The sequence below is a fragment of the Sycon ciliatum genome, chromosome 1, assembly GCF_964019385.1.
Source record: "Sycon ciliatum chromosome 1, ocSycCili1.1, whole genome shotgun sequence".
NCBI lineage: Eukaryota > Metazoa > Porifera > Calcarea > Leucosolenida > Sycettidae > Sycon > Sycon ciliatum.
The window spans coordinates 95,496,147-95,513,134 of record NC_088643.1 but is presented as its reverse complement, the minus strand read 5'-3'; the positions used below and the strand labels follow the sequence as shown (position 1 = coordinate 95,513,134).

At 47.1% G+C, this 16,988-nt stretch overlaps 1 protein-coding gene across 1 annotated transcript in view; it reads right to left on the bottom strand.

Moving 5' to 3' along the window:
* Positions 1–16,988, bottom strand: part of LOC135806659 (protein Hook homolog 3-like) — a 42,576-nt gene that overhangs the window by 20,270 nt on the left and 5,318 nt on the right. Inside the window, exons 6-15 of the mRNA XM_065320886.1 lie at positions 16,639–16,716; positions 11,714–11,781; positions 10,863–10,931; positions 10,320–10,397; positions 9,818–9,933; positions 4,808–4,881; positions 3,306–3,370; positions 1,534–1,608; positions 861–903; positions 1–116 (exon numbers count right to left, since the gene is read on the bottom strand). The exon at positions 1–116 is cut by the window's left edge and continues 75 nt beyond it. Coding sequence (XP_065176958.1) covers positions 1–116; positions 861–903; positions 1,534–1,608; positions 3,306–3,370; positions 4,808–4,881; positions 9,818–9,933; positions 10,320–10,397; positions 10,863–10,931; positions 11,714–11,781; positions 16,639–16,716 — 782 coding nt within the window. The remainder of the gene's footprint in view (positions 117–860; positions 904–1,533; positions 1,609–3,305; positions 3,371–4,807; positions 4,882–9,817; positions 9,934–10,319; positions 10,398–10,862; positions 10,932–11,713; positions 11,782–16,638; positions 16,717–16,988) is intronic.

Genomic DNA, 16,988 nt, shown 5'->3' with positions numbered 1-16,988 from the left:
CGAGCGGGCAGCGGTCGACAGTCGGCATTTCTCCTCAAGCTCTCTTGTTTGCTGCTCAAGTCTACCGCGTTCCTCTTCGCACACCTTCAGACGATGCCGAATATCTGCTAGACCATCTGTGAGCAAAAACACAACACAACACAACAATGCACAACACAACAAATTGTCAACAATGCACAACACACAATGCACAACACACAACGCATAAACACGTGTCAAAGTACACACAGCATCATAACTATCGCTATAAGTAGAGAAAAAGAAAATGAGGCCAACAACACACAGAGTTACAACGTGTCCACATAGCCATTACTAAACCCTGCTACTCTACCAGTCCACATAGCCTTTAATAAACCCTGCTACTCTACCAGTCCATGTAGCCATTACTAAACCCTGCTACTCTACCAGTCCAGGGCAAAGTGAAATTAATCAAGTACAGTGGAACACAAAGTACGGGTATGTATTCTGATAAGACACAATCTTGCATAGTTACATGCATTGTCATTGTCTGAACCACACGTGTATTCATCCATACAGATGTATGTACTATGCAGGGATAAGAAATACCTCGCATACAAAATACACTTTCCCGCTGCTCATGGCCTATGTCTTATCAAGTTAAGATAACTCAGGCTGATTCTCTGAGGCTGATTATTCTACAGTGCTGCTCAATGACATCTGGTCTCATCAATAAACCAGTGTTGTCCTGCACCAGTACACAGTACACAGTGCATGTATACTACTAGTATTTGCAGGTCTGTGGCTAGCTGCACAGCACCCACTGCTAGCTGACTCAAGATGCCGGGGGGGGGGGATCATACAACAGTATTGTACATGGACCTCATTGAGAGCACACTAACCCAGTTTTTGCTTGTACTTTTCCACTTGAGTTTCATAGTCTCGCTGCAAAGGACACACACATACAATACACACATGCACACATGCAGTCACGCACGCACACGCACGCACGCGCACACACACACACACACACACACACACACACACACATTCACACAGGATGATGTGATGACAAGAGAACAACTCACGGATATACTAGTACAATCGTGTGTCAAGAGTCAAGACTGTTGACTGAAGAACATCATAACACACACACAATGCACTGCCAGTATGCACTGCCAGTACTGCCAGTATGCACTGCCAGTAATGCCAGTACGCACTGGCAGTACTGCCAGTATGCACTGGCAGTACTGCCAGTATGCACTGCCAGTATGCACTGCCAGTACTGCCGGTATGCACTGCCAGTACTGCCAGTATGCACTGCCAGTACTGGCAGTATGCACTGCCAGTATGAAGTACATGTACATTCATTCACTAATGTCACAATGCTAGTATTATGTAAATGTTAAAGAACGAATTATACATGACAAGTAGTTTTTTTCTTATGGTGTTCGTACTGAGTGTACAACTCACTCTATTCATTGCATTAATAATGTGACATCATTCAATAACGTGGACATCATTCAATATTCAATAATGTGGACATCATTTAGGAGAGATGTAAACATTACTCACCACACGCCGTCGCAAAATATCAAGTTCATCTTGCAGTGCTGTGTCATCCTTTACCTCCTCCAACAGATCATGGTTCTGAACATGAATACCAATACATGCACACAAAGTCACTAACACAAACGCATCACGCGGCAAAGACCAGCAACTTTGAAGTAAAAAGAATGCCTCAAATAACCCCAAGACATGGCAGAATAGACCAATCCCGAAAAGATTGTCTGGGTTCGTGAAAGGGGGCACGCGTGCAAGCCAGCTCGTGTGAAGTGCATCGTTTTTAATTCAGTTTGTGTGTGTCAGCTCATGGCGGAGGGGAGAGAGACTTTTGCTCGCCGAGCTGAAGCTAAAGGATTTGATGGAGTCCTGCAAGTAGTTAGTCAAAGGACATTCAGTACCTTAGGCAGACCCTGACGGAGTTTGAAGGCCAGCTAGCTCTCGGTGAGGAGAGAAACATTCGCGTGGCGATCGACTCTCCGTAAAAAATACAAGCTACATAGCGCCGACATACCGTAACAGCTACGATTTCAACGTACTTCTCGATCTGCTGCTTCACAAAGTTCAACTATTTACAAGTCCTGACTATTGTAGTCTGAAGCTGGAGTCTCATCGCCCACATACAGGTAGCTTTTGGAGCTGATGGATTTCCCGACTTGGACTTCTTCCGCAAACTCTCGCAACATTACTACAGTGTATGCTGTGTTTCCGCACGCTCGTGGCGACATGTCACCTATCCTGTATATGTACCGGGTCGCGGAGGCGGAGGAGCTTGACGACCTCCGCTGACTCCAGGTTTCCGAAAAACTGCCGTCGTCTTCGTTGATATCGCCTTCTCCCCTTGCAGGACCTGCGCATAGTTGTCGTCCCGTGGGTAAAGACTATGTTGTCTTTCGAAATAGTTCTTCATCACGCTCGCGAGAATGATGCTTCTCATCATGAACTCGTTCCGACGGTGTGACACGGCGATGGTCTTTGGCGGGGCACTGGCTTGGCGAAAACGCTATCTTCTTGTGCAATATAACATTGATCGGCTGCAGATGAGTACAGTCACTTCGTGGTTGGTCCTATAGGAGGGCACCTGCCAGGAAAGAGGCAGGACTCATCGAAGACGAAGCGCTCGCAACAAATAGCACTCGAAATATCTCGTAAGATTTTGGTCCCATCGCTTTGAGCCACAGCGCTCACAGCCTTGCCTACTTCATCAAAGTGAGCTCTACATGTTCGTTGACCTCTTCACACTACACAGAAGAGCGAAACAAGGGTTATGTCTTAGCATTTCGACTCCAACAGCAGACCATTTACCAGCGCGAGAGAGAAAACTACAAAGGGCTTTGCTTTCTGTCGCATCGTCTCTCTTGCATGCAACTAACGAGAAAACCGTGTACTTACCCACGCATTCACACGCGAACTATCAAACACGTCCTGTGCCGCATGCTGATCAGGTAGTGCCATGTATGTGTTGTACAGTGTACTCTCAGTTGACATGCCCCCTTTCGAACCCAGACAATCTTTTCGGGATTGGTCTATTCAGAAGAAACGCACACATGCATGCTCCCCCCCCCCCCCCCCCCTCTCAATACACACCATTGGACCATTGGACGCCCATCGCCGGAGGCGATGATAGCAATGCTACAGCAGAAGCCATAGCAACTTGTGCTGGGATTGCACCATTCAGCAGCTTGCAAGGCTGAAGAATTGACCGCCACTATTCAGCCTGGTCTACACCACACAGCAATACACACACACACACACCATACTAGGACATGTGTACCAGTACATACCTGCTGGCGAAGCTGACGTATTGTTTCCTCATGTCTTTCACTAGATTTTCGAAATTGATCTCGGGCTACAATTGACAGACAGACAGACAGACAGACAGACAGACAGACAGACGGACGGACAGACAGACACACACACACTTGTACTTGCTTGCTGCCAGAAACTGGTCATGTGGGTCTCCCCTGGGGGGGGGGAGAGATAGATTCAAAAGGAAATTTGGGAAGATGACTTTGTTACGTTTAGTTCACTGTTCCGCCCATGTCACTGGCACCTTTCATGCATTGCTTGCACGCGCGTTTTACATGCCCGCGCCTGTGTGGCTGCATGTGTCGCGTGACCGATGCAAATCACTCCAGATTCCCACGCTGCGCACGTGGAGGCTTGTAGTACTGCGTGTTTCGGTTTTATTGGTCTGGCTTTGTCTACCAGTTGTGTTTTGCTTTGCAGTTCGCGCGGTGTGTGTTTTCTCTTGGAAGTGTATTCCATTCTTGTGTTCTTGCTTTATACGTTGTAGTGGTGAGAGTTGAAGTTGGTTTCTGTCAACACTGAAAGTGTCCATCGGTGCGTGGTGAAGATTCTTGCGTAGTTTGTTTGTGAGAGTGCGTTCTGAGCATTCTAGAACGAACCCTAATCGAAAGTAACAGACTTAATTAATTGGCTATTGAAGCGGCTGACAACCCCCAAATCCTAAACCTACAGGGGGACTTGAAAAAAAATAACCCCACTTACAGGCTCACAACACCTCAGTAAGTAGGTGATGACAAGGTGCAGAAAAAATAGTTGACGGTATCAGGGTATCCGTCACCGGATCAAACTGCCTTTACCCCTGCCCCCAGTGAAGGTAGGACTTGCTACTACAAGCATAGCAGTAGATGTGGCTAAATCAGACTGGAGCTGATAACTACAGGCTACACTAGACAGGGAGAGCCTGCAATACATTCCAGTAAGGTGCATACCGCAAAGTCGTGTATATGACTTTTTTGGGGAAATTTTGCAGGCTTCTACTGTAAATATACAAAATTTCGGCGCTGCAAAATTTCGGCACTTCACGATTTTTGACATTTCGACAGCGATTTATTTTCGGCGTGGGGTAGAGGGCATGGTATAGTGCGACAGATGCTGTGAAAAATTTCATCAACGTTTTAATTTAGGCGTTTTGGGTCGGTGCCGAATATAGCCGAAATTAAATAGCTGCCGAAAATTTGTATATTTACAGGATATGAGACAGGCTTCTATACAAGACAGGTATTTCTATGTATGTCAACACTAAAACCAGGCTTATGTGCTGCCAGTGTGTCTTGAAAATCAGGCTTGTATTCAAAACAGGCTTCTATATCAGACAGGCTTTAATACAATACACTACGGTACATGTACTACACACATGTACATCAATAATGCATCTACGATTCTACGTGTATCCGAAGAACACAATATAAAAATGAATATATTGCATTACATGGCATCATGATTCATGGCACTATTACTAGTATGACAAAAGACATACCTAACTCGGCTTCATCTCTCTCAGATCCCAGCTCAATCACACGTTGCTGGAGTTCTTCCAATTGAACTTTCAATCTGAAAGCCAAACACACTCACACACACACACACAGTCACACGCACGCACACGCACACACACACACACACACACACACACACACACACACACACACACACACACACACACACACACACACACACACACACACAGTCACACGCACGCACACACGCATACAGATGTACTTGTACTTGTTCACTGCCATAAGTTGATAACTGGTCACGTGGGTCGCCCCTTGGGAGAGGGGAGAGAGACTCAAAAGGAATCTTGGAAAGATGACTCAAATGGCTATTGAACCGCCCAGCGACCGACATCCCCTGAAATCCCTAAACTATGGGTGGACTTGGAAATGATCCCATTTATGGGCTCACCACACCTCAGTAAGTGGGTGAGGACAAGGTGAAGAAAAAGGATAGACGGCATCAGGGTATTCGTCCCGGGATCCAACTGCAGTTACCCCTGCCCCAGTGAAGGTAATACTTGCTACTAGTGTGGGTGGCTAAATCAGAGTGGATCTGAAACGAGAGAGCTTGGAAGCTCAGGGCCCTACGCTATGCTTTTTTGCCTTGATGACCTGGACAAAAAAAAAGCATAGGGATGTTATAAATTCTTTAAAAAATTCCTTTTTTTTAAAGACATAACCTGGGATTCGAACCCGCACTATCGCGCGCCCTGCATGCATCCCCCGATACACTTCGCATACATACTAATTCTTCCAAGTTGTTTCACATTGTGATCTTGCATTTGAAAGCCCTATTTGAATATGCATTGTGGCCAGCCGTCTTTGATGGCACGGTACGGTAGGGGATAGGTACGGGACAGGTACGATCGAGGGTAATACGACACCGTCTCCCGTACCGTACCGTACCATCAAACACAGCTGGCCACATACAGCTGCCTGCAATATTAAAATAGGGCTTTCAAACGCAAGATCATAACGTGAAGCAACTTGGAAGAATGAGTATGAATGCGAAGTGTATGGGGGAATGCACGTAGGGTGATCGTGCGGGTTCGAATCCCAGGATATGCCTGAAAAAAAAAAGGAGAATTGAACAATTTATAACATCCTATGCTTTTTTGCCGTCAGATACGGATAGCGCCAGGCGTGACACAAACAAACAAACACACAAACACCAAATTAAAGCTGTGTGGACCCTGGCTAGCGCCAGACGTTACTGAAGTAACGTCTTCTGCATAGCTACGGGAATAAGCTTCACTAGCACCATTGATTACACAAGAGTTACTCTAGCCAGAAGTAGTCCATGGTTAACAGGTATGTATCGCTCATACCCACATGTACATGTATTACTAGTACTTGAAGTAACCCTTTGCGTGCTGAGTACGAGTTAACTCACACTTTATGCAGGGCATGCGCTAAAGATTAAAATGTGCTCAGACACAATGTCCTGCCAGTTGCAAAAATGGCCGGACATGTCCGGAAATGCAAATTTTCACATCAAATCGCACAGTGTTCAGTGTAGAATTATTACCATCAAAATGTTATCATGATGTGAAAAGAGTCCGACCTTGGCTGCTGCTGCGTCGTCAAGTTTGCACAAGGCTCGAGCGATTGGCGCATACTCTATTGGGTTTCCGCTTGACTCACGGCTCCTTGCCAAACAATGCCATGGCACGGCGATGCATTTCAGAAGCAGCATGATCTTTGTAGGCTGATGTTTTCAGGTGCCTTGAGCCAACGACAAAGGAGTCAGAAAAATTCTTGATACTGCGAATTTTATCAGCAAAACGGGAACACATCTTACACTTCAAATTTTCGACAACGCTACGATCTGAGGGACTGCGCTCATACTCATAGCTCAGCCAAACAGAAGTAAATTGAAAGCTCCCTATCATACTCAGCAACCCACTTGTCACAAGTGGTCGTCTTGACTGCTCTGGGCTTCTTTCCAAGCTGAGCACCCGGAGTCAGCCGTGCTTGGCTTTCTCTTGCCAGACGACATCACTAATGACTATGAGACAAAGGATTGACGTGCCTTTTCTTTTTTGTACTTTGCAAAAAAAGTGTGCGGACACTTTGTCCGGATGTGTACAAAAACATCCGGAAACTGACCGTAAACGGTCGGAAATTGTCCGATGTCCGACCGTTATTTCGCGCCCTGCTTTATGCATGATCTGATCCACTACGTACGAGTTCACTCGCACATGAGTCTATGTGGAATCCACTCTTCGCTTTGGGCCGCCAGTGGATCGCCTTGAGTTCCAGGCGTAGATCTACGGGTAGTGTCTCGATACGTCAGAGATACGTCGGAGACCCTGGATGAGCCCAGCAAGTGGCTGGGGGTGCGCCAACACGCGCGTGCGAGATTCGATTTTTGACAATTTGTTTGGTTTTGAGCAATTTCATTTTCGCTCTTACCTCTCTGCCATCTCTGGCGCTGCGATGGCTCATCATGTCTCTGCTGAGGATGCTATTGAGCAAATTTTCATGGACTCCGACTCCGAGGGTGAGCCTGACGATCTCTGGGAGCTGGACAAACATGCGCTTGATGAAACAAATTTGAGCAGTGACGACGACGGCGACTTGGAAGAAAGCGCTTTGGATTTGCTTGCGGATGCAGCGGCTGCTCTCCAGGATGAGCCTAACACTGAGGTGCCGTCGCCGAGTGATGGAGGTGCCGTCACCGAGTGATGGAGGCGATGTCAATCAAGGTACAGTGGGTGCAGAATGAGATGCTCCCGCGCCATGAAAAGTGCTGAAGTAAGGTATTGGATTTTTTCGAAATTTGCAGATCACGCTGTGGCGAGAGGTGATGATGACGATGTGGAGACTGGTCATCACGATGCTGTTGTTGATGCCCAGATTCAAATCCAGGACGCTGAACAACCTGGCACTGGTGAGTGAGAGCTGGTGGTCGACAATGGTTTGGTTGTACTGATACGTACTCATGTGTGTCCAGAATATTTTTTCTCGTTGCTGAGTATTTTTTGAATTTTGTTTCGTGCATTTTTGTAGAGGGAGAGGACGCAACGGATCAGGATGATGGTGATGAGGATGATGAACCTGGGGATTTGTGCAGCCAGACCTGTGTTCATCAAGCTGACAATTTGACTGCCGCACTGGATGATACGTTGTGGACAAGTCGCAGCGACGCAAACTGTGGCCTGCAGTTCACTGTGTAGCCGGGTCTTGGCACACCACCGCCAGCTGATGCTACTGTGGACTATTTCGTGCGGCTATTTCTTCCTGATACAGTATTTGAGCACATAGTAGTGGAAACAAACAGATATGCTCAGTAGTATCTTGCATCGCACACACTCTCCAGATATGCCCGCGCCAGCAGATGGAAGCCTGTCACAAAAGCCGACCTGAAAAAATTATGGCAATTTATTTCCTCTCCGGCATTGTGCGCAAGTCACAATTTTTAGGTCAGTACTGGTCTAAAAATTCATGGAGCCAGACACCAGGATTTCAGGATTTCAGCGCATCATGAGCAGTGAGCGGTTCCTGTGTATTCTGCAGCTTCTTCACTTTGCGGATAACACTGTGGCTGAGCAAGGTGACCGTCTCGCCAAGCTACGTCCGCTCACCGACAAGCTAGTCAGCCTCTTCGAGTCGCTATATGTGCCACAGCAGTACATCAGCATTGATGAAGAGCTGGTGCTATACAAGGGGCGCCTACTTTTCAAACAGTACATTCCCAGCAAACGGGTTTGATTCGGCATGAAAGTGTTTGCGCTGTGCGATACCATCGGCTATTTCTGGAGTGCATCGATTTACATCGGTCGTCCTGCCAACCCACTCCCGCTCACAGCCCAGCTAGGTTCCATACGCGTTCCATAGGGGCAAAAGTGATTCACCTCCTTGGCAACTTGATAGGAAAGGGCTTTCACTTGTACGTGGACAACTGGTATACTTCTTTGGAAGTAGCCACTTACCTCCACGCGCGCCCCAGCGGCATTTGTGGTACCTTGAGAGCAAACCGACGAGGGATACCCCCAGAGCTGAAGACATTGGTTTTGCCGAAGTCTCGCTACGCACACAGGAGGAAGGGACCCCTCCAACTCATCAAGCTGCATGATAAGAAAGTAATCTTCCTGCTATCGACTGTACATAACGTTGACGTGGTCAGAACGAACAAGCGGACCTGTCAAGGCCAGCACATAAAACGACTTCGCGGCAACCATGAGTACAACAGCAGGATGGGCGGTGTGGACAAGAACGATGCTATGGTGACTGCCTTCACTGCTTTGCGGAAGACCATCAAATGGTACGTGAAGGTAGGTATTCATTTCTGTGAAGAAGCCCTCCAGAATGCATCCGTTACGTACAAACAGCATGGTGGACAAGCACAACACCATGCCTTCATCCAGAAAGCCGTCGAAGTCCTGGTGCAGGATGCGGAGGCTGATGCTGCGCCTAATGCTGGTGTCACTGGCCATGATCGTTGTGTAGGGCGCCACAACATGGAGAAGCACCCAGCCAGTGACAAGAAAGATGTTGTTACGCAGCGATGTGTGGTTTGCCGTAAACACGGCCGGTGTGTCGAATCCCGGTACCGATGCCGGACCTGCCACAACCCACCGTCGCTCTGTGCTGCTCCTTGCTCCGAGGAATATCATGAAAAGGCAGAGTACTAACAGCCAGATGTGTGGTGTACACTCCTCAGACATTGCTTGTAAATATTTGCCCATATATAAAGCTAAACACACCAGATACATCATGTACAAATATATTGTAAATTTCTGTAAATTCACGCTGAAATTCCAGTTTTCGGCAATTTTTTTTCTTTTTTCCCTAGCCTTCCAGTGGTCTGATTGATCTCAAACTATCAAACTATATGTGTGACCTTCTTACCCTTTACTCTTGGAGTTCCAACAACAAATACTATAGATTTCAGACTTTTCAATTTTTCGGATTTTGGTCCAAACTGCTCAGTCGACAGGGGCAAAAGGGGTCAGCATGCAAAGGGTTAAAGCAAAGGACCAGGTGCATACCTGTTTGTCGTATCAGGGCCGTCAGTGACATCTTGCTGCTGCTGCTGCTCTTGCTGTGTGACAAGACGTTGGTTATCTGCAGCCAGAGCTTCGCGCTCTTGCTCAAGTGAATTCCTCTGAGAACAATGGAAGGGAGGAAGCCAAAAGTTTAATATCACATGGCAATGCTGTGTTTGATAGAAGTACTGGAAAGCACTGGAAACAACTTCCCAACAGTCGGGAACAACAGCGGATGGGATGGTTCATACTCCATAGCCCATCCCGCATACACTGCTGTACCAACACACAACATTCTCACCCTCCCTCCCCCATCCATGCACAACAACAACAACAAAACAACAACACAAGAGTCTCCTCTGTGCATAACGACGACGACAATAACAACAACAACAATCTCCATCGATGCACAACAGCAAAGACCACTCTCGGATTCTCCCCCACCCCCGGCACTACCCCCCCCCCCCCCCCCGGCACTTCAACAGAAATAGGTTGTTGAACAAACCTCGAATTCAAGCTGCTTGTTACGTTCCTCGAGCTTGCGGTTCGCTGCACACACTTCAGTGAGCCTAGTTTTCAGCAACTGTAACAACAACATTAGAAATGACAACATTAATGATGAGACACACTCCGAGCTCGTACCACCACCGCCGCCGCCACAACCAGCACCACCACCACCACAACCAGCAGCAGCAGCACCACCACCACCAGCAGCAGCAGCAGCAGCAGCACCACCACCACCACCACATCCATCACCACCACAACCAGCACCAGCACCAGCACCAGCACCAGCAGCACCACCACCACCAGCAGCACCACCATCACCACCAGCACCAGCATCACCACCACAACCAGCACCATCACCATCACCACCATCACCACCACAGCGGCAGCAACAACAACAGATACATCAGCTGTTCTGGTTTCGGTACACTCAAAACATGATCTGGTTGTTTGAGACCTCGATCATGAACGACCAAATCAGTTTTCTACTTGTGCCAATGTCATTTTGGTTTAGGACATTTCTTCAGTGTGATGCTGTGCATACCTCATTAGAATCAGATGTACTTTCACTCTCCTGTAAGCCAAAGCAGGCAGTAGGAAGACGCTTCTGCAGCTGAGAATACACAAGACAAATGAGAGGGCATTGGTGATGACTGCACATTCATCACAAGTCAGAAAACATGGCTATGGCCACGGTGGCCAGATTGGCTATGCAGTGAACACATCGCTTGCCAAGGACAGTGAGCTGGTGCTGCTGCACTGTAGAAATCTCTACTCCGAATCCTCAAACATCCAAGGAAATGAATGTAATCATCAGACTGGAGGCTATTTTCCACGTGATCCATATGTATGTGCAATAAAGCTCTGTAACGCCATGAGCATTCAAGCACTTTGACCTGTGGCTGAGGTTCCTTTGTATATCCCAGGAACTACCGTACTATGACTACTAGTATAAGAAGCTGAAGAAACCACCAGTCTTTGGACACAAGTCAACTCACGCACTAGGCTCTCCAACCGTCTTGGAGACCAGGTAAAGGGGAGCTCCAGTGAAACAATTGAAACTTCAATGTAGAAGTTGGGCTGCTACATCGAATGGCCTCAGTCAGAGGAGGCTGTGGAGAATCATTTCGTCAGTCTCCAATCAAACGTGCACATAGATTGCAACTCATTCCAGTCAATCAAACAATACTACAATGTGCATGTTGCTAGGGAGATGACCAGAATGGAGAATTTCAAAGCCGGTTCAATTAATTGGGGAATTGTGCATTGCAGCTCCTTCGAACAAAGACCACTTGGTCAGTACTCAGAGCATGACTACAACAATGATAAGACAGTGGAATTGGTATCACCCAGGATACATGTAGGCACCCTTGTCTCCATTCCTACAGTGTTTACCTCGTGAAAAACATCCATTATCGACTTCTGCACTGACTGCTCCAATTGCTGGATTTGCATTATGTCAGCTAGGCAAGCACACAGGTGACACACAGCAGGAACAGCAGCAGTGGTAACAACACCAAGGGATCACACACACACACACACACACACACACACACACACACACACACACACACACACACGCACGCACGCATGCACACGCACACACACGCATGCACGCACGCACGCACACACACACACACGCACACACACACACGCACACACACACGCACACACACACAAACACACACACACACACACACACACACACACACACACACCTCTGTCAGCAGAATGTCACTAAACATTCAACATGCCAAGCACCTTCCACTCCCATTGCGTGCTGACAAGTGCCATTTTTGCAGCGCAAATTCGATTGGGCAGTTCAACTGGTCAAGAAAACTGCTGCAAATCATACGTATTTCCAGATCTTTTGAACTAGTTGGTCATGCAATATTCTGCAGCATATGTCAGAAACGAAACGAAACGGCGCAGATGCATCCCCCAGCGCACTCAACCCTCTCTGTAGCTGACAAGAAATGTCATAGCCCCAGCTGCACTATACTTAACCCTTTAAAGGCCAGCCATACAAGTTTCAAACATATATGTTCGAAACTTCAAGTTCAAAAGCCTACTTTTTGGGTTTCCTTGGGTTCTCAGCCTCGATTTCGGCTGGACTCGATAAAGGAGGGATGTATCTTTCTAACGGTGTATGATAAGTGGGTGGTTCGTAGAAAAAAGTTCCCGAGAAGTCGTGACGAATTTGTGTTGTTCCGCGGCGCGAACGATCACGGTGAAAGTAGGAAGTGTAGTGCCATGGCAGAACGAAGAAGTGTTCCTGGCATGTCCGCTGCGGAAGCTGCCCAGCAGCTGATAACCTGGGACTCTGCTGACCTGGGACTATTGAGTTAGGAAGAAACAGTGAACGTAATTGCCCATTTCGCTAGCAATGGTACATTGCGACGGGAAGTGGGAGTTGTGTGAGGAGCGGAAGCGAGATATAACAGTGTATTGCCTATGACGTCAGTCATTTCCTTCAACCCAGACCGGTCTTCAAAGTGCAAAAAATAAAATCCAGGCCCAACCCAGGATCATCGTCTTTTTTATTTCCGCTCAAAACTACTTGAAGTAGATAGGTTCGCTTTTCAGCGTTTTGTTTGTCAGGTTTCACAGTAGTTACCGTAGCTACCGTAGTGTTACTATAGCGATGGAGGACAGTACTGCGCTTGTTTCTGCCGTTTCCTCAGCTGTGCAGAGTCTGGGCCTGTTGGGCCCGCTGGAGGATCGACTCAGCGCCCTTGAGGCTTCATTGCACTCGCAGAGTAGCCGAACTGGTCCAGCGGACAGTTCGGCACCGACTCCGGGCACTTCAGCCAGCATGTCTGGTGAAGCTGACCCTACTGACTCTTCGAGTGGGCAGGTCCCATCGAACGAGGTTGTGGACGGGCCGAAGCATGCTTCGGTGACTCCCGAGATAGCAGAATTTCTGGAGAAGGAATTTAGAGTTGGTCTGAAGACCAAGGACCGGAAGGAGATCCTGGACAGGTTTCCCCGGCCAAACACCGAGGTAGCTGTGACCCCGAAAATGGATTCGGAGCTGTTGGAGTTCCCTGGGCTGGCATCCTCGTTCAAAAAAGGCGTGGACACCAACTTCTTATCGGTTCAGAGTAGCGTTTCGGACTGCCTGGGCAAGCAATTGCAACTGTGGATGGAGGCGCGGCGGGCCCTCGATGCTGATTCGGGTCTTGACCCGCAAGCTGTGCTGGAGCTAGCACCAATTGCGCTGCGCCTTTTGGGCAACGCACACCATAAACTGTCCTCGCAGCGCCGCATGCTTTTCTGGAGCACCTGGATAAAGGTATTGTCGGCCACACAAAGTACACCTGGAGAAACATTGAGCAAAGATTCAGCTATGCTCTAGCTGATGGCAGTTGGGATGCTCTTCTACAAGTGCCTTGTACCAGTTCCAAATCATGAGAAGTATTGGTCAATGTCAAGTCTGTATCATGGCCTGAGGGTCTGTGCATTCTTTGTCCGCGGTCACTTCAAGGCTATCTTGAGTTTCCTGTACATTGATGAACCTGATAATGACCCTGGCGACCATCTTCACAAAGTCAGTGCTGTTCACGGCGCAGTTCGCGCAGCGTCAGGTTTGTACAATGTTTTGTTTGTTTTGTTATTGTTTTTCTCCTTTTGAATTGAGTTTATTGAGTTTATTGATTGAGTTCGTTTAAATTAAAAAGAAATTGATTTGAAGTTTTTTTGGTTTGGGTTTGAAAATCTTATTTTACACATGCATTTTTCTCATTTCTTCTCCATTGTGTTAATTTTTGCCCGTAAAAGAGGCTTGTAATAATTTGTACCATCAGCCAAGGAAGACGGTAAGTAATAGGTTTTTCATTTGACCCGACGAGACCACACGACGCTTGCAGACCACAGCACGAACAGTTCACCAGTCACACTCCACGAAACCAATCTTTATGGAACGAAACAAGACTTGTCAGGAGTAATACTACTTGCTTTCGTGAAGTGTGACTGGTGAACTGTTCGTGCTGTGGTCTGCAAGCGTCGTGTGGTCTCGTCGGGTCAAATGAAAAACCTATTACTACTATTTGACGGACCTATGGAAGATGGAAACAAAGAATGAAGACGGTAAGCTTGGACGAACGAATAATACGTTTCAAGGGACGTCGCAAGATGACAGTATATATCAAAAACAAACCTACCAAGTGGGAATTCAAGAGTTTTGCTCTGTGCGACTCAACGAATAATTATATCGGGAACGTTGGGATGTATGCAGGACAGAATGATCCACCTGGACCACAAGATTTGGCGTAATATCTGGCGATTCGTTCGTTCGAGTCACTGCTTGACCAAGGCTATGTAGTGTTCACTGACAATAGTTACACGAGTCACTCTCTTGCCACCACGCTTATGGAGCATGACGACCATCTTGTCAGAACAGTCAGGAGCAACCGCACAGGGTTTCCTCACGTCCTCAAAAACACCAAGGACCTGGAAAGGCTCGGAACGCACGGCGATATACAATACGTGAGTACGAGGTGATTCGCAATTTTTGGACATGTCGCAATTTTTGGACAAGTCAGTTAAATACGGAAGTAGAGTCCTCCTGAGTCGTTGTACTTTCCTTGGTGGACAAATCTTTGACAAGAGTGTCTTCGTGTGGTCCTCAAGTTTCTTCGTGCCAATTTTTAGCGGTGAAGGCCGTTTCTTTCTGGGCGTTTTCTTCATTATTCTTAGGTAATGTAATTAGTAATTTTGAAAATTTCGATTAAATAATAAATGATTGAGGATTCCGTTGACTCTACGTCGCATAACGGAGAGAATGTCGACATGGGGGATGTTGTATCCCTTCCATCAACTCCAGGGACTACGTCTTCCAGCTCGAATCCGCCTGGAAGAGTCTCCTCGCCTTCTCAACCGGTGCGTTTGTGGAGGGGTTCTGGTCAGGAGAAATCTCTTTTAGCAGTGCGAGCGTTCCACTCACCTGGCACCAGTGAACACTTCCTAACCAAGAAGGACGCAGCGGCTAGTTACGGCGCTAGCCCTCCACTCTTTGCGAAATATGAGAAGTAGATGGGCCACACTGGAGTGCTCTCCTCTGTTCTTGAATAAGACGTCCATGAAAACCCTTGAGTGACCCTTTAAATTGTGTGTCACATTGAAAAGCCTTGAAAAGCTTGCTATGAACGGCCTGTCATTAGAACTCATATCAGCCGGTCTCATAGGCATAGCCTTACCCCATTTTCATGTCCTGTGCAAGTTTTACTTGTTCACACCATTGCAGACTGCTGCTAGATATTTAATTTAGTTGTCCAATAATTGCTCGCATTGAAAAAGCAGTAGAAAAAGACACCTTCGATCAGGTCAAGTTGTGGCCGCATGCTTCAACTCTATGCCTTCAGGTGTGCGTGGTGGTGGTAAAGCATAAGTGTGCCAGTAGAAAAGCAAGAAAGAAATTTAATTTATCTTACAAACCAACATAATGGGGTGCTATTTAATTTGAGTGTCCAAAAATAGCAAATGACCTCGTACCAATGATATTCTGTATGTCCAGTGGCTCGACAAACGTGTTGTGATAGTACTGTTGGCAAAGCACCACGCTAGTGACAGACATGACGCTGTCAGGACTGTACGAGAAGATAATGAGCGGGTGCAGCAGCCTATCCACCGACCAGCAGCAAATACCGGGTACAGTGAGTTCATGGGTGGAGTTGATGCATTTGACCACCTTGCTGCAACTAACCGAAAAAATATGGGTTTGCTATCTAACATTCTTAACCTTTCCAGAAAAAATCACCTGAAGTGATGAATGTGATTCTACATACTGTAGTGTCGCGTATAGAAGCATGACCTGTATAAAAGCATGACCTGTATAGAAGCATGACTGGAATAGAAGCCGGTTTTTCGAAGCGCGCCGTGACACAGAAGCACGATTAGAGTAGAAGCCGCCCTATGCAAAATACACGTGCAAGTACTTGCACAGTACATGTGTGGCAGCATGCACTGCACAGTGTAGACTGATGCTGTTGACGTAGAAGAATGTTTTGAATAGAAGCACAACTTGAATAAAAGCATGGTTTGAACCCCGGCTTTAACAGCCGTAAGCACTTGCTTTTATACGCGACATTACGCTACATGTTTAACCGGCCAATAAAAGGTTAACTGTGCGTTGGACAAGACTCATCCGCCAATTTCTCAAGTTTCCTCTTTCAGTGACTGTTTCTATTCCATCGGACATCTCATGCCAAATCCGTACTGCAGGCACAACATCAAATTTCCCTTGACACCAGAAGCTCTACTCCATGCATAACGTGAACAAGGACAATGGACAAGAAATATTGCAGAGAAAACGAGCTTACCTTCTTGCTTGCGGCAAAAGACAACGCCGAGAACCAGCTGCAGCAAGCTACATAGCTGCTGCATGTCCTTCCGTTCACCTGAGTACGCAGATGGGCACACATGAGCAATAACTTGTCCACGAGTAGAGGTAACGGTGGTGATGGTGATGATAATGATGTCTATCTGGATGGTGATGTCATCATGACTACAGTACTACAGTACTACATGGGACCATCTGTCCTAGTCACTAGACTACTGTGTACAATGAAACCCTACTCTAAGACCACCGCTCAAGGGACCTTCAAACTGTGGTCTCTGTAACCAGGTGGTCTCCTCATCCAGTGCCATTTGACTGGAAATAGCATCCCTT